Source organism: Furipterus horrens, unplaced genomic scaffold, assembly GCF_987537825.1.
Source record: "Furipterus horrens unplaced genomic scaffold, mFurHor1.1.pri manual_scaffold_1, whole genome shotgun sequence".
In the NCBI taxonomy this organism is placed as follows: domain Eukaryota; kingdom Metazoa; phylum Chordata; class Mammalia; order Chiroptera; family Furipteridae; genus Furipterus; species Furipterus horrens.
The window spans coordinates 110,737,381-110,755,547 of NW_028327171.1; the positions used below are offsets into that span (position 1 = coordinate 110,737,381).

Sequence of the window (18,167 nt, forward strand, 5' to 3'; positions counted from 1 at the left end):
GGTGTAGTCAGCCTCATTCTCGGTGTGGGTGGGTGATGTTTCATCCCCCCATTTGAGGTCCTTCTACCCCAATGTCTTTCTTTTGTAGCTGTCTTTAGGTTTATTGTTGGGATACAATTTGGAATTCAACAGAGAGCTTCTGAAGGTGATGGGACATGGGGAGGGGAGAGGAAAGGCGGGATGAAAAATTAGTCTTCTTCATCCTCACTGATATCATAGGCTGCAGCCTTGTGCCTGGAGAGGTTTGCTGGGGAGGATGGAGGGGACGTCTTGCCAGAGAAGGGCCATCGGAACGAGGGCGAGGGGGAGCGTTCACGAGTGGGGCTGCTGCTGGGACTCTGCTTTGGGCTGATGGCCTGCAGCATCCGGCCCTTCCCTTCTTTCAGCATATGTTTCTGGGGAGACCAAAAGAAGAGTTAGAAGAAACCTATGGATCTTACTAAATCACCACTGGTGTTTCTGAGACTTCAAATTGTCATGAGTGCCCTCTGCAATGTCAAGAGTGATCAAGTAAGCCAGAGGAGGGACATAGCTATAATTCTAAGTAATTTTCTCTCTAAAGTGGTCTATGTTATATAACTTATCTAAAGTTTCCCACCTGCTATCCAACCACTAAATCCTGACTTTTATGTCAATGGAATTCTCAAAAGCCTACCTGGCTTACAGTCCAGGTTCCAGGCAAGAACAAAAGAACTAACTCTGAGTTTCAGAGTCCTTTGCAAAGGGAATTCATATTTTCCCTGAATAATCTGTTCTGGTATCCAAACACTCTCACAGTCAGATCCTTCCTACTATTTAACCTAGGGCTCACTTGCTGAATAGATACACACACACACACACACACGCCTTCTATTTGGCTTGAAGAGACCTTGCTACTCCTCAAGGACAGAATTCCCACTGCATGGAGCAATCCAGCAGCAGCTGTTTGTAGTGGAGTGCAGCTTTCTTTTCCCTGTTCTTCCCTTTCATTCTATCTAAAACTATAGTGCAGAAGTGGGCAAGGCTACTCACTTACCTGGTCACCGGATTTAGACATTGATAGAGAGCTGGCAAAATTATTTAGGAGAATATGTAATCTCTTTCTGGAAATATCTTAAAGAAGTTTTTGGAAAGAGTTGAAATATAGCTCTAACTTCTGAATGTCAGTGTCCGTTTCTGCGCAAGGATTCTATAATTCTTTCCAAAGCATGAGAATTCCTTAAATAATCCAGCAGGGAAGAACATACCAGTGCACCTTCTGGACCAAACATTTCCAGGAAATTTCCAATGAATTCTCGGGATTTCTCCTCCCATTTCTGAATGAGGTCAATGCTTTTTTCCTCTACCTTCTGAACAAATTCTTTTGACTTTTCTTCCACATCTTTCACTTTCTTCTTAACTTTGTCAACTCGTTCCTGCAAGTGGTATTTCTTCTCCTAGGTAAAGAAAGGACTAGTTTGAGAAATAATACCCACTCTGACCTTTCATAATAGAGGGGGGGAAAAAACATGGTTTGGCACTTTACTGGCATTTTTTACTCTTTACAATTTCACTTTGCTTAATCTATCCCACACTTGTCTAGCATAATAAGAAATGCTCTGGATGGTCATCTTATATAAAAGTGTGATAATTCTAACATCTTGGAAACCCTGACTTAACTAAATGCATAGGGCAGGCCCAGGAACATGTATATAACCAAAGAAACTTACATTTTTAAGGACAAAATGCAAACTTAGAACATAAACATGCCCAGCATAACCCAAACCCCATTCTAGACAGAGATGAGAAGGGAGCAACATGACCACCGCACAATACTGCCAAGAATAAGCCAACTATCATAGGTTGAAAGTGGAAGTAGTAGATCTTTCACTTATTTATTGTATTGGATTTCTCCTCTATCACTGGCTTATTTTAAGATTTTAAAAGAGTTATTTTTAGTATTTGGAGGTCTATTTGCTCTTCACAAAATAAAGATGATACTTTTTGGTCCTACCAGCTTCCTTAAAGATAAGAGAAAATGACAGCACTGCCCTGGGGGTGGGGAGCAGGAAGTGGAGTCTTTAGCCTTTAGTCAAATGAAAAGTATTCTCATAATTTCCCAGTCATAAAGGGTTAACAACAGCTAGGGTTTATCTGCATAGATAAATCATATTCAGATCAAAGCACTTTACCTATTGATAATTCATAATGAGGAACAGGTGAAGAAGCATGGTAAACTAATGTAGAAGATATAGTTAGCAGCTTTCTTCTAAAATAAACTTTATAGAGGTATAATTTATATACAAAATGTATAGCAGTTTGTTGCTAAAGGGCAATATTTACCTAAAGAAAAACTGCTTTCATAAATTAAATTTTAAAACTTAGGTCTACATGTCCTCAGCAGATTTTCAAAAGACCATCAAATCAAAAACGAAAAACAAAAACACTAAGACCATTATTTTAATTGTATTTATTTTTTTAAATTTTTTAAAAAAAGATTTCATTTACTTATTTTTAAAGAGGGGAAGGGAGGGAGAAAGAGAGGGAGAGAAACATCAACTGGTTGCCTATCACACGCCCCCAACTGGGGACCTGGCCCACAACCCAGGCCCTGACTGGGAATGGAACTGGCGACCTTTTGGTTCACAGGCTAGCACTCAATCCACTGAGCCACACCAGCCACGGCTTAATTGTATTTAATATACATATTGTACTTTGTAAGTTACACAATCTTATTTATTTAATTGGCTGTGTGTCTTTATATCAGTGTGTTGATACAAGACCATAAAGGCAGAAAATGCCTCTGTTTCATTCTCTTTGTAAAGAGCTCAGCATAGTATTATCTTTAAAGAGGATTCATTGAGCTTTTGGAGGAGATAATTATAGCAGATTGATAAGCAAGTTCAGCTCAGATGTGTGTCTAACATAATAACATAATAGGGCTGGGGAACTCTGGGATGAGGTTGGAACTCACGTTGATAAAGCTGACATTGAGCTCCTTTGCCGTGTAGCCCCTCTGTAGGTTCCGTCTGGCATACACATCATAGTCGCGAACAATTCGGGTGATGATGTCTGATGTGGAGATACCTTCTGTCCTCTGTGTTGGAGCAAACATGCCTAACCCCAAAACACATATAAACACTGTAACATTCTGGTTAACTCAGGCAGTAGGAATAGATAGAAACTGGGAACAACATTCCTCTCCTTTCCTCAAAAAGCAGAACAGGCTAATAGGGAGGTCTGCGATACTGACATACAGAAGGAGGAATGAATCAAAGAACAGGGATTAAAAAGAGGAGGAGCTATATGGCGTTAATAAAGAAAAACACGGGGCTAGAGAAAGGTTTCCTGAAATTAAAAGAGATATCAATAATAGATGTTTAGACTGAGAATTGTTGGATCTCAGTACTATGCTCTCCTTAACCTCCTATCCAAAGAGTGACCTGAAAGTGGATGTTGAATTTCTTTCTTTCTTTTTTTAAATAAAGATTTTATTTATTTATTTTTTAGAGAGAGGAGAAGGGAAGGAGAAAGAGAGAGATAAACATCAATGTGTGGTTACCTCTCATACACCCCCAACTGGGGACCTGGCCAGCAACCCAGGCATGTGCCCTGACTAGGAATCAAACTGCCAACCCTTTGGTTAGCAGGCCGGCACTCAACCCACCAAGCCGCACCAGCCAGGGCTGAATTTCTCAATGTATAAACTTTTCTCTGTAAGGCAGCAATGTGGATGAATCTCTGTCACTGCCCTTGAGACTCACTCAAAGCTTGAGAATACACATCAACTTACTCACCTGCTTCTTTGATGTGCTTATAAACATCATCACTTCCAGCAGAAGAATAAGGGATGTCATCATGGGCTACAAAATCGATCTGAAAATAAGGAAACATCATTTAAAACCCAGGATACCGGCCATTCAGAAAGAACCAATACATACTCTCAGGCCCAGAAAAACAACAAAAAGGAGAGGCCAGTCCTCAAATGGACATTTTCTCTTTATCTCTGTTTTGCTCATAAATTCCATGCTTCATTTACAAGCCACTCAATTATTTACAGATCATAAATATGAAGTCACCAAACTTCTTTTTTTAGCTACTTTTCTTGGTCTGCTGGAAGGGCTATCGTCACATTGTATACCAGTCACCATGCTTGGAGAATTGGGCTGAGCATGCTAGTTAGTAGGTGGAGCCGAGGAAAGAAGAAACGAAATCTTCTCATCGCCCTGAGTCTATATGAGTTTGTCCAATAAGAGTTTTTGAAATTATGAGAAAGAAGTTAATTCCTTCATTAATTGGTTTCTCTCTCAGTCCAGATGAGTGGGAATATAAAAATGGCAACCAAGGAGCCTTTAACTTGAATAGATACATCTGAACTGCTGAGAAATGCAAAATCCAAAGCCATAAAAGATCTTCAGGACTCACGGTCTACCATTTTACTAGTGTATATGCCTCTTGCAACAGTGAAGAGACCACTGGCACTGAGATCAATAATCTTTCTGGGAAATATGCTAAACCCCACTTATCTACTCCTTCCTGAATAAGCCACATACCCTGTGCTAACATAATTGTACCACAACCAACTCCCAAAAGCCACTGCGGTGCAAAGCAGACTCAGCGGGACTGTGTCAGGGACTCTCAGCTAACATCTTGGTTACCCATAAACAACTTATCAGGGATCCATAGGCAGTAAAGTGAAACTTTGGTGGGCAAGCAAGACTTGTGGTTAAGGATACACTGCTAACAAGAAGAAAAGCAAAATTAAACGTTTCTCTAACCTCTTCTGCCTGGGCCTGTCTACCTGTGTTACTAAGAATAATCTTCTTTATCACCTTTGGTACCACTGGCTGCTAAATGTTGGCACAGAAAAGCTATAGAACTGTAAAAGGTGTGTCCTAATCCTAAATAGTTAGAACAAATATCCCTTAGCTTCAGACCTTCCCTTCAAAAGTATTGCTTTCGAAACACTTTGGCTATAACTCTGTTCCCTCCTGTTTCATTGAACAGTTCACTTTCAACATTCCACACACCCCTCTAGAGAACTGATGATAAGCTCGCTGGTTCCTCAAGCTTGAGGGCCTTCAACCTGACCTGATAAATCCCTTTCATCTTTTATACCTGCCTTTTGCAGGTACCCTGTTGATTTAATGTGGGAGAATGAAAAGGAGGTAAGGGGCTTTATATACCAACTCACTGAGCAAAAGTGAGAATTCTCCCTCATTTCTGGTTGCACAGAACTTCTAGTCCAAAATCAAAGTCCCAAAACTAAATTTAAGTCAACACAAGAGAAGTCTATGTTTATCTGTCTTATTTCCTGGAATGTGAACTTGAGAACATGGCTGGGGCTATGTGTATTCTAAAGAGACGGGTCCCACTGTGCGCATCCTCCTTCTGCAAAGCAGCCCACACCATTCCTTTTCCTTTCTTCTCCCACTTCTTTACCCACAGGCACGCATATCCTGAACTCTAAGGCAATGGGCAGCTGGCAGCTTGTCCCAGGCTTATCCCCTGAGCCCATCCCAAGGCCCCCTGTTCTGTGACTTCCCAGTGAGCTAAGCTAACCCAGCCTAGGCTCTCCTATTGTTTCACTGTACCCAGCTTTAACAAATGTATCCTCATAGTCACCTGGAAAAAAAATAGAGACTGGTATGCTATGAGGATGGACACCTACAGTGTGTGGTGGTGGCGGGGGCCGGGGAGGGTGGTCACCAAACTAACACATTCAATTTCTACCTGCTACAGTGGGGTCTGGACCAGGTTATTTGGTCTCTCTGGCCTTGTTCTCATATATAAAATGGAAATAATAATTACCCAACAGGATTGTTATGGGGAGCAAATGAAAATATAATAGATGTAAAAGTGCTTATAAACCATCAAACCCCAAGTGTCAGGCATGACCATTATTAGCAGTAATATCACTGTCATCTCTACACTATGTGAAATTTACACAGAAGGTAGAAATAAAATAAGGCTAATGGAAAACTATCAACTACCAAAAGCCCCGAGAACTGAAGAAATTCTGGAGCAGGGACTGGGGACATGTGCTCAGTTTCTTACCCGGTGCTCTGCCAGGAACTCTGGTGTCAGGGTCCAGGGGGCATTCCTCACCACCTCATCCACATAGCGGCAGTGCTGCACCGCATCATAGCGCTCATTCTCATTCATCACTGTGAAGCCTTTGAAGTTGTGTGTCAGCTCATCACTGCAAACTGAGTTCCCCAAATCAGAAAGTTGTAAGTCAAAGCCCCCTTGGTTTAACCACTCCTCAGTCACCAACCTTTCCCATTCCCTAGGACTGTAGCCATTCTCCCCACCTGGAGAAAAATCTTCTAGAGGTAGCTCAGTCCAGGTAACAATGCTTTTTCTAATTCAAGACACACCTTCAGGAGCAACACTCACTAAATGGTATGTTCACACTTTGGAGAAGAGAAGCTCCAACAGGACTAACATCTTTGCCTTTGAAATAAACCTGCTGTGTATTAGTGCAGCAATTAAGTTTTTAAAAATGTTTTCATATGATATTTTTATAAGACTGGAGTAGACCATATAACATTTGTTAAGTTGAATTTTGTAATTCAGTTGATTGAAAGTGATAAATTGAAATCCAGAGTAAATGCCATTCTGAAATAGGCAAGACGGGTCTCTCATGACTGCAGAAACTCAGCTAAAAAAAGTGACATTTCAGGTCAATGAGCTTGGAACTTCCCTCTCCAGGTTTTTGTACCATGTTTTAGAGAGGCTATACTATATCCCTCATTTAAAAGCCAAAAGAAGAGCCAATATACTCAGGTTATAAAGATAAAAGACATTTTCTTACCTCCCACAATGAGGTATGTATTAGGGAAAAGGTTCTTTGCCTGCATCAGAGCCCGGGCATGACCAGAATGAAATAAGTCAAATATTCCATCTGCATAAACTCTTACAGGTCGCTCACCTAAATCCAAAAGAAAATTTATCACAAAAATACACTGATTCAATCTTTCACATTCGACAAATGGAAATGGCACCGTGTGACTTTTCCACCCCTCTCTCAAGGTGGTTTCTGGGTAGTCACCCTAATTCGGGGGTTGTGAGGAATAACATCACAGACGTTGTTGGCTACAAAGACCCTTTTGACATCATACCCATTAACTCTCTTTGTTAGCGTGGTTGTACCAAATGCTCAGGTAACTGGATTTCATGATTGGTTTTTCTTAAAGTTATTTTAGAAGTGAAAGGGAAGAATTATATAACAGACAAGTCAAAAACTTCAAAATCCTCCCCTTCAGTTTATGTTAAACTTCAGTTACATATAAACAAAATACATTTATACTATAATCTGGCTGTTTGCTCTCTCATTTTCAAGCTGCCCTGAATACTAATAACTAATGCTTTGTTTTGAAAATAAACCTCCCTACTATTGCCCAGAGAGTAAGGAATGATCAAAAAAAGTGAGATTAAGAAAGAAGGAATGTAAGTACCAGTTATCAATTTATTGCTTCTTAGTCCCAGATTCACACTCAATACCTATTCTGGGATAACAGATGGAATTCCTTCAAGCATTTCTCTTTTTGTTAAACAAAAATTTTTATTTATTTATTTTAGAGAGAAAGGAAGGGAGGAAGAAAGAGAGGGAGAGAAACATTAATATGTGAGAGAAGCATCAATCAGTTGCCTCTCAAACACACCCCAACCGGGAAATGGGCCCACAACCCATGCATGTGCTCTGACCAGGAATCGAACTGATGACTTTTCACTTTGCCAGATGACACTCAACCAACTGAGCCACACCAGTCAGGGCCAAGCATTTTTTCTTGATAGTGAGCATGATGTTATACTTTCTCAGTAGAGGGTGATGTACTAAGTATTTGAAAATCAAACGTAAATACTTTAGGACTTTATATTAAAGGTTTTCCTCTTCTCATCTCCATTAGTGAGAAAATAATTGATCATCAACTTATTTTTTGTGGTCAGGGACTATTAAAGAAAAGCCAGGAAATGATCTCTTGGGGCACAAGACTAATTCCAAATCCAAATAAATACACTGAGAATGAAATTGATATTATGGTTCATCATACTTCAAATGATAAATTTAATGAGTCCTAGTAACATCTTCCCACTGTGCGCAGAAAGGAAAAGCTATTTCACTGTAGCAGCAGAAAGAGTAGGAGCATGTACATCACTCTGGGAAAGAAGGGCCAGAGTATCATCAGATCTACCACACTGAAAGCGGCAATAAGCTACCTCTCTCTCCTGTCTTGTGAACCAAGACAATGAATCAAGGGGGAGGAAACTGGTTCTTTGGAAGCTTACGAATTTTTCTTTCTGGATAGCTTTATCCATAAGCAAGTAGTTTTTAAACTGAGAAATCATAGTTTGCTAACATAAACTGATACAACTTAAGATGGGCAATTAGGCAATATATTATCAAAAGTCAAATGACAGATGCTTATACCCTTTGGCCCAGCTATTCCAATTCTAGGAGTTTATCTCACAGATATATTTGTAAAAATGTATGTTATTAATTGCAGCATTGTTTGTAAAAACAAAAGTTTAGAAACAACCTAAATTCAGTGGAACGCTGACTAAACCATGACACACCCATTAAAAGGGTAGGAGGATATACACACTATTTGCTCAGATAGCCACAAGAGATTGGTAAAACTGGTTGCCCATAAAAGGGATATTAGGGAGCTGTGAGACAGTGGTAAAAAGAAGACATTTCACTCTATATACATATTTGCCCTTTATGAATATTAGGCATGGGAACATATTGATTTTATAATATAGGAAATAAAATTTTTTAATAAAATAAATATACCAATACAATGAGAAAATGATGAACTAAAAAGTCAGAAAGGTTACAGCTCAGCTTGCCAATCATCCTCTTTCCTCTATACTTCTAGCTTCTTTAAGCCTCAGTTTCCTCATCTATTAAACAAAGCAAAACAAAACAAAACCTGAGTAGTATAATCTCTCATCTACATTCTAGAAATAATGACCATGAAGTAACTAACATACTTCCACTTTCATAAACAAGACCAGAGTGGTTATGATCTTACTTTATTTGATCCTAAAAGATAAAGGATAGAATAGAAAAATTAAGAATAATTTTGTTTTTTGGTTTTTTGTTTGTTTTTGTTTTTGCCATTAGTGTTCACATCAAGGGCAAAGTGAGATTTCCCAATAGTGGAAACAGCACAGAATGCTGTTTGCCCGTAGTTATCCATCCATACTGGGCCCTGTCACCACTGAATCCTTTTCTTAGACCAACCCCAGATGCGCTTCTTGCCCTCTTCAGTGTTTCCCCAACCTCCCAACTTCTCAATTCCCTCTGACTTCACCCCAAGTCTTTGGTGAATCCAGGCTAGTATATTAACCAAGTGGCCAGAAGGGGCCATTGTCAAACTAGAAAATCTCAGGAGAAAGCACAAGTTATCCATTTTTTCACCAACTGGCCCTTGGCCAGGATAACCATACCCTCCCTCTGATTTACATCTGTTGTCTTAGTATATTATTAAGAGCAAACCCTTTCACTCTCAAAATGGTCCTGACTGGATAACAAACTATAGTCCTTGCACGACTGCTGGCTAAGTCATTAGATGTTCTCCTTCAGGCTGAACAGACCTGGGTTTCAATTTAATGTCTCTTTTGATATATTTTCTCAAATACCTATCACCAAAACATTTTATCCCTAACAGATTTCCATTGCCCTTCAGACTCTGCTTTCTCTGCCTTTCTCTAAGAGAGCATATCACTGATTTTTAAAATCTTTCAGAAGAGATAAATCTCATTTCTCAAGCCATATTTGTTTTTTTTCCTCTTGGTAGTGAGTTTTCTCCTAGATTACACAAACTGCCCTCTTGTACTCCCTTAACCTCCTAAGTGAAAACCTGGGAGCAAAGGGAGGAATGCTCCCTTGTACCAGTTATTTGTTTAAAATTCACTGTGGTACGTATATGTAGATTCCTTACTGGTTTATCCCTTGTCTAGCACTGGCATGAATTCAGTTGGTTATTTGGCTATTTAATATCAAACTAAACAGACATAATGAGATATAGGAGAACCACTGGAGATGGAATTAGACTGGCCAACTTTATAGGCTAATCTGTGACTATCTATACAGTCTAAAACACAATCAGTTGGCCGATGGTCTTCTATTGTTAATAACTAATGCCTGTGAAGAGTTGCACCACTCCAGGGTGAGAAGAACACAAAAATGGAAAAACTTAGGTTTTAGCTTCAATTCTATCACTAATTATTTGTTTTACTGTTAGAGGAGCTTTTACTTCTAAGTTTCTATGGACCTTAATTGCTTCATGTATATAATAAAGAGAGTATAAATAAAGTACATTATCTCAAAAATAAACTACTTGTAAATCTCTATTACTCTAAAATTTTTAAATTAGATTCATTAGTTAGTGCTTGTTAATTATAAGCTTCCAAACTTATGAAAAGTATATCTACACACACATACATTTTATGTCTCACAAGTGGTATGGATAGATCAGCAACAAGCTGGGTGATACAGCTAACGTGATCAGATCTGAGAGAGGTATTGCATTCTGAATGTGTGCCACTAGAGACTGCATGAGCAATTCCTGCCCTCAGCAAACTCTACTATCACATCTGAATGTGACCTTTGAACAATTTGGTGGCATTTTGAAATTTGACCTGCCACCATTACACCCTGTTACGTGTAGCCTGTTCTTCCGCATTGTCATATTACCTGCCCCATTAGCCTTGTCTATTACTCAAGCAAGGGGAGCTAAACCCAGAATATCACATTGTGAATCAGAAGGGTTGTGACCAACACGCATAAACACTTTTTCAAAAGGAAAGCATTCTCTGGGATTTTGAGAACCCAAGAAACTATACTCCATATAGTCAAATATAGTCCGGGGGTATTGGAGCCCAGACCTAACACGGCCCAGCATCCCAGCATTCATTTCTATTCGTATTCCACTATTCCTCAGTTTTACAACAGGGAGCAAATATACTAACACAATTAAGAAATAACCACAAATATCTTCTATAAAGATTTGTGGCTATAACTGCTTCTTATTCCATAGTGCTTTCCTGAGTTTAAGTCTAGACCTATGTTTACACAGTAGACAGAATACTTAACATAGTAAATGGAAAAAATTTTTAAAAATTGAAAAAAAGGAGAATTAAAAAATTCATTAGGAAGTTAAGGACAGTTGCCTATATGACTCTGTACTCAAAACAAATGCTCATGGAAGTTTCTATTTAGGATGACCCCTAAAACCAGTTGCCCAAAACAAAAGTATCTAGAATACATATATTATGTAAACTAAGCATACAAATAAAGAGTATGGGCTTTGATAATAATAAAGTGACTTAAAAAACAGAAAAATTATAATATCAATAAAGATAAAATTAAATGATGAGCACCTCCACACTTGGGATATTTTTGTCCTCTATGATCAACGGTATCATAGCTAAGGTACTCACTGACAGGAAGATGTGGGGAACAATTCTGAAGGTTATTAATAATGAGATGGACAGCCTGACGTATTATTTGGACCTTTGTAAAAATTGACAAGATTAAAATCCAGCTCAGGCTAATATCTTATTGTCTCTACTACACTCCATCTCATAACTATGACAACAGCCTGGGAAGCAAGTGTGTACTACTATGTCTCAGAGTTGTGACAACATCCTGGGGAACAAGCGCATAATAATAAGAAAAAAAGTGAAATTTTGTGGCATACAGTTATCCTCCCAAAAGAACAGAAAGGGACATAGAAGGAATTTGCCCCTCTTGTCCCAACTAGCCTTTATAGGTAAACTGAGGAAAGAATATAAAATATAGGTATATATTTGATAAATACAATTAAATGCTAAAAACAATGACAAAACAGCAAAATAATTGGGCATTTACTTACAAGGAGTTCCTCTGCTGGCTTCTTCCATAGTTACCCTGACATAGGGCTTACTAAAGTCTACTTCAATTTCATCAGAAAAAGGGGCTGGCTGCCGTAAGCCCTTAAAAGAGGAAAGTGATGGAAAAAAAGTTAAATTCAATGGTACAAACTGAAATACTCAAAAAATGACAGCTTTAAAGAACAATCGGTTTTTCAATATGCTGTGACTAAAATTCCTCCTAAAACTTCATAACACAAAGAAGAAAAAAAGGCATTCTAAAATGACAAGTGAAAGTGACCTTTTACCAAATGAGTAAATCAAGGTCTCAAAGATAAATGTCTTGCTGGTGATTTTAGGGTAAAGACTGAGCAAGGTGGCTGGGAACAGTCCCAACTAACTGGGCACAGAATGGTGGCTCCTCTGCTGCATGGCAGAACTAGTCAACCCTGTTCTATGTGTTCAAATTGCCAATGTTCATAAATGCATTTCAAATCGCTTCAACAAAGGGACTGGGAAGGCAAACAGCTCCTCTGTACTTGACTGAGTACAATTATCACTGTGTAAATCTTTGCACTGTAAATATGTTCTAATGCTCATAATAGCTCTGTGAAGCAAGTAGTACAATAGTTGATATCCTCAATTTAAAGATGAGGAAAACAAGGTTCAGAGAAGTTATATGAATTATACCCCATTACTTAAAGAGGCAAAGCTAAAATAAAGCAGGTATGGTCTTTCCTTTACAAAGGAAAGCATTACTCAAGAATTTTGTTAACTTTATTCCTATTTTATTCTATTTGATGCTATTGTGACTGCAACTGTTTTCTTCATTTTACCTTTGGATTGTTCCTCACTAGTGTGTGTGTGTGTATCTGTGTGTGCAATTTCAGTTCTTGTATATTGATCTTATGTCCTATGACTTTGCTAAACTCAATGATTAATTTTAGCAGTTTGTTTGGTAGATTCCTTAGGATTTTCTACATATGAGATGATGTAATCTGTGAATAAAGACAGCTTTACTTATTCCTTTCCAATCTGGATTCCTTTAATTTCCTTTTATTATCCCTTCTTGCACTAGTTGGAACCTCTAGTACAGTGTTGAATAGAAGTGGGAAGGACAAATATTCTTGCCTTCTTCCCAATCTGAGGCAATCTTTTACCATTAATTATTATGTTCCTTGTTTTTGTAGGTGCCCTTTATCGGGTTGAAAAATCTCCCTTCTTTTTGTAGTTTGTTGAGAGTTTTTATAATAAACAGGTGTTGGATTTTGTAACACGCTCTTTATGCATTACTGAAACCATCATATTTTGGTTTTGTCTTTTATTAATTATGGTGTATTAAATTAATTATTTTAATATGTTAAACCAGCCTTGAATACCTGAGTGAAAACTCTCTTAGTCATATTATAATAAATCATTTTATATGTTCTTAAATTCAATTTGTTAATATATTAAGAACTTTGAATTTAAGTTTGTGAGGGATTTTGAACTAAAATTTTCTTGTGCTGTTTTTCTTGGCTTTGATATCTGGCCTCATAAAATAGGTTATTGTAAGTGTTCTCTTCTCCACTATTTCCTGAAAGTATTTGTATAGGATTGGTATTTTTTTCTTCCTTAAATGTTTAATAGCATTCACCAACGAAGCCATCTGGGCCTGGACTTGTCTTTGTAGGAAGACTTTTAAAAACTAATTCAGGGACTTCCGGCCAAGATGGAGGCTTAGACGGACGCGCTAGGTCTCCCTCTACAACTAGAGAGGAATACAACTACTTCAAAACAAAGGATAACTAGAAATTCCAGAAAATAAAACTACACGGAAGCCCAACATATGAAGTTATAAACCAGCGGCGCTCTTTGGGCACGTAGGACGAGCGAAAGGGGGCGGTGCTGTTTGCGGTCGCACCTGGGACAGCGGCGGGGAGAACAACCCCGGCTGCAGTCGAACCCCCGGCAGCTCGCGACCCCAACGCTGGGGAAAGCAGCCACCATATCGCCTTGAACAGTGAGGCCCAGGGGGGCGGGAGGACAGATCCCGGTCTCCTAGCGGAATAACTGTGTGAATCCATCTTGGACCCCCGCCCCCACACAAAGCGCCACAGGGCTGCGAAATAGGTCGCGGACAGGCACCGGTCGCTGGATTGTGACGACAAAGCACCACGGCACAACAAGAAAGGCTGCTGAACGGCGCCGGTCGCTGGGTCATTACGAGTACACAGGCACTGCCCCCTACAGCCGGCCCAAGAAAACAAAACGCATCTGTCAAAATGAGGCAGACAACTATAGAAATCCCGGTGGCACAGCTCACCAGGCAACAGATGTAGAACCTGACAGATGAACAGATAAGAAACCTGTCAGAGGCTCAGTTCTGGGCCATTGTTATCAGGTGGCTTACAGAATTCACAAAAGATCTGGAAAAAGATGAGAAAGAAGCGAAAAACACTCATAACGAAAGGAACAAAACCACATATGAGACAGATGGTGACGAAATAAAATCCAGAGTTCATCTCAACAAACCGGAATATGGAGAAGGAACAAGCAGTCAACCAGTGCAGAGAGAGGAAATGGGAAGCAACGATGAGAGGATCAGAAACCTCTGGGACAGCTATTAAAGACCCAACATAAGAATCATTGGTTTGCCAGAGAGCGAGGAAGATGAACTAGAACTTGAAAAATTGAGTGAAAATATAATAAAGGAGAACTTCCCAGACTTGGGGAAGGAAATAGACTTACAGGTCCAGGAAGCACAGAGAGTTCCAAAAAAACTGGACCCAGGGAGAACCACTCCAAGACACATTATAATCAAAATGTCAAAAATTAAAGATAAAGAGAGAATCTTAAAAGCAGCAAGAGAGAAGAAAAGAATTATGTACAAAGGGGTCCCAATTAGACTATCAGCTGACTTCTCAAGGGAGACCCTGCAGGCAAGAAGGGACTGGCAAGAAATATTCAAAGTAATGAAAATCCAAAACCTACAACCACGAATACTCTATCCAGAGAAATTGTCATTCAGAATAGAAGGACAGAGAAAGTGTTTCCAGGACAAAATAAAACTGAAAGAGTTCATTAGATCCAAACCACTGTTATATGAGATGTTAAAGGGACTGGTTTAGAAAAAGGAGGATCAAGACAATGAAATCTAAAATGAAAACTGCATCACAAGAAACAACAGAAGCTAGGGAATTGAAACAAAGGCAAACTAAACAGGCAACGAGAGTGGAAAAAGAACTTTAGGTACGGGGAACATATTGGGGGGAGGTCAACAGGGAAGGGGAATGGGGAGAGGGAGGGAGATGATATAGGAATTAAGGATCATGGTAGGAGGGAATGGAATAGACAGAGAGAGGTTGAGAAGAACTGTATGCACAACTAATGGACATGATCTAAAAGGGGGGGACAACTGGAGGGAGGGGGGTCACCGGGTGGAGGGGAGCAGAGGGAAGGGAAATTGGCACAAATGTAATATTATAATCAATAAAACACATTAAAAAAATAAATAAAAACTAATTCAATTTTTTTGGGGGGGTGGGGGAATAGGTCTGTTCAACATTTTCTATTTCATTTTGGATCAGTTTTGATAATTTGTCTCTTTCTAGGAATTTGTCTATTTCAACTAAAATGTCAATTTTGGGGGGGAGCATGAAGTTGTTTATAATATTCCCTTACAATCCCTTTAATTTCTCTTGGGCTGTTCCCTTAGAATTTTAAATTCTAAACAGATCATATCCTGATTGGGCTAAATCCAAAGACTGGGAAGACATTATTTTGCTCTGTTTTCAGATAAGGATAGATTTTTTTAATTGTTTTAAAAATTAAAGTATATTTCTTTTAAAAAATCACTTACATAAGCTTAGTTTAAAATATACTAAAGCTATAAAATAAGCAAAAACACTCATTTTTAGATGTGTGTTATCCTTTTTAGAACATTTTTAAAAAGAGGTAAAATGAGACCAAGGACCCAAATGTGCAATTTTCTGAAATTGTTAGTGATTTTCCTACAGAGTAGAGGGAACAATTTATCCTCTAGAAGTTAGCACTCAAAGAGTTGTTTAACAGTAATTTGTATTTCTAAAAGTATATGCTATTCACAGAATAATATATATTCTATGATTTCATCTATATGAAGGTCAAAAACAGACAAAGCTAATAAAATAGAAGCCAGAGAACAAAGAGAACATTTTGGAAAAGAGGATACTAACTAGCAGAGGGTATGAGAGAGTTCTGGGAGTACTGGTGATTACATATATAAACATTTACTAAGCTGTACTATTAAGGTTTGTGCGCTAGTCTATATGTAAGATATACCTCAAGAAACAGATGACATTCAGCCAAAAAAAGGAATGTAGTACTAATACATGCTACAACACAGAAAAATTATGCTAATTGAAAGAAGCCAACCACAAAAGACTACTTATTATATGATTCCATTTATACATAATGTCCAGAACAGGAAAATTTTTAGACAGAAAGTAGATTAGTGTTTATGTTGGATGGGGAAGATTGGGGGGAAATGAGGAGTGACTACTAGTGGATACAAGGTTTCTCTCTGGGGTGATGAAAATGTCTTAAAATGGATAATATGATGGCTGCGAAACTGAATATTCTAAAAACCACTTGATTATATACTTTAAATGGTTATTGAATTCTAACAGTATATGAGTTGTATGTCAATAAAGTTGTTTTGTACATATGTAAAATATAAAAAACATACAAGGACCCCCAAAAAACCGGAATTTATTTATTAAAAATTGTGTATTTATTCTTATATGTTTAAACTTCAGTTACCTTCAGAATACCCTCCATTTGGTGTAATACACCTATCGAGATGTTTTTTCCACTGCTCAAAACAGTTTTTGAACTCATCAATTTTGATGCCTTCTAGTGCTTCTGCTATTTTTTGTTTCACCACTTCCATATAGGCAAAACATTTCCTTTTGAGAACTCTTTTCATCAGGGAAACAAACAAACAAACAAACAAAAAAAGTCGCTCGGGAAGAAACCAGGTGAATAGGGAGGGCGGGGCATAGGGTCATGCCGTTTTTTGGTCAAAAACTGTTGAACATTCATTCAGCGCGGTGTGGGCCGATATGCTCGTATATCATCCATCATGAAATAGGCAAAGGCATTGAAAGAATCTTCAAAAATAATTCACTGAAGCTGAATGTAGCCTCTCACAACACCACCAGCTAGTACACTGATACAGATGGGTTCCTGGAACACACATCTAGTGGAGGAAGCCTGTACTACAATGGGCCTGCCCTCCAGAAGATAATTCTGGGGTTTTTTGGGTCCCCCCTCATATATGAAACAAATAGAAAAAAATCCGATTATTAACAATAACACGTGTTGGCAGCAGAAATGGCACCAGGAGTTAGACCTTAGTTCAGCAACCTCAGTACTTGAGTTCTGGCTAAGAAAGAATTCAGAGCCAAGACTCCAACTATAAGAAAAAGTTTATTAGAAAGTCACAGAAGTAGAAGTGAGCTGCAAAAGAAATAGGCTCAGGAAACAGGTTACAGAGGCAAAAAAAAAAAGGGCCCTTGGAGCTTAGGAGACAGAGAGAGGCAAGTTTGAAAATGCCCTGGGGGAAGGGGGTGGGGAAAGGAGTGGGCATGCTCTAGAGAGCAGCTGGGTCCTCCATCCTAAGGGCTTTTAGGGGAGGTCCCAGGAGAGGATCTCAATAGAATATTCATCAGTTTTCCATGTGTGTCCTTCCAGGTCCTAGTGTCTACTGATTACTCAGCACCAAGGCAGGGAGGCGGTCATTAGTCAATGCAGCTGGTCCTGATGTCAGCCACTGTGTTACCTGCCTGGCTTTGCTGCTTTTCTGGGCCTGGAACTGAAACACAGCTGAGGCCTAGATGTATCTGATGTAGATCAGAACCTCAGTGTCTTGGGGGCTTAATGCTAAGGGCTGTTCTCTGGCCCCTCTGTTCATTCCCCCTCAAAGGGAGTCTAACCCACATGACTAGCATTTTGCCGGAAGAGGAAAGGTCAGGGAGGCTCTGAACCACATGACCAGAGATATGAGAGGTCAGGAGGTCTTAACTACATGACTAGCAATATGCTAAAGGAGGAAAGGTTACCCTGGGTAGGACAAGGTCCTTGTTTTTCCAGTTTTGCCCACTGTTAGGCACCTGGGACTTTCCACTTTGGTGACCTTCTGTACTTGGCTGGCCCATCATGCTTGCTCTTCCCATGCTTGTCTAGCTGCCTACACATGTAAATAAAAGACCAGCCTTACTACGTCTCTGAAAGTTACTACCAAGGATATGCTGAGATTTGGCCGTTAAATGTTGAGGAATTTTGTGGGCCAATTATTAAATCATTGGTAGCTTAAAATCAAC

The 18,167-nt window shown here is 39.1% G+C and overlaps 1 protein-coding gene across 7 annotated transcripts in view; it reads right to left on the reverse strand.

Annotated features, from left to right (window-relative positions):
• The window catches only part of LOC150021714 (choline-phosphate cytidylyltransferase A), a 74,215-nt gene continuing 56,048 nt past the window's right edge, over positions 1–18,167 (reverse strand). For all 7 annotated transcript variants that reach the window (XM_090278142.1, XM_090278151.1, XM_090278177.1 and 4 more), the window contains 7 exons: positions 11,847–11,946; positions 6,776–6,892; positions 6,016–6,167; positions 3,756–3,834; positions 2,933–3,075; positions 1,227–1,415; positions 1–395 (listed from right to left, as the gene is read on the reverse strand). In XM_090278142.1, coding sequence (XP_090134268.1) covers positions 189–395; positions 1,227–1,415; positions 2,933–3,075; positions 3,756–3,834; positions 6,016–6,167; positions 6,776–6,892; positions 11,847–11,946 — 987 coding nt within the window. In that variant the 3' untranslated portion in view covers positions 1–188. The remainder of the gene's footprint in view (positions 396–1,226; positions 1,416–2,932; positions 3,076–3,755; positions 3,835–6,015; positions 6,168–6,775; positions 6,893–11,846; positions 11,947–18,167) is intronic.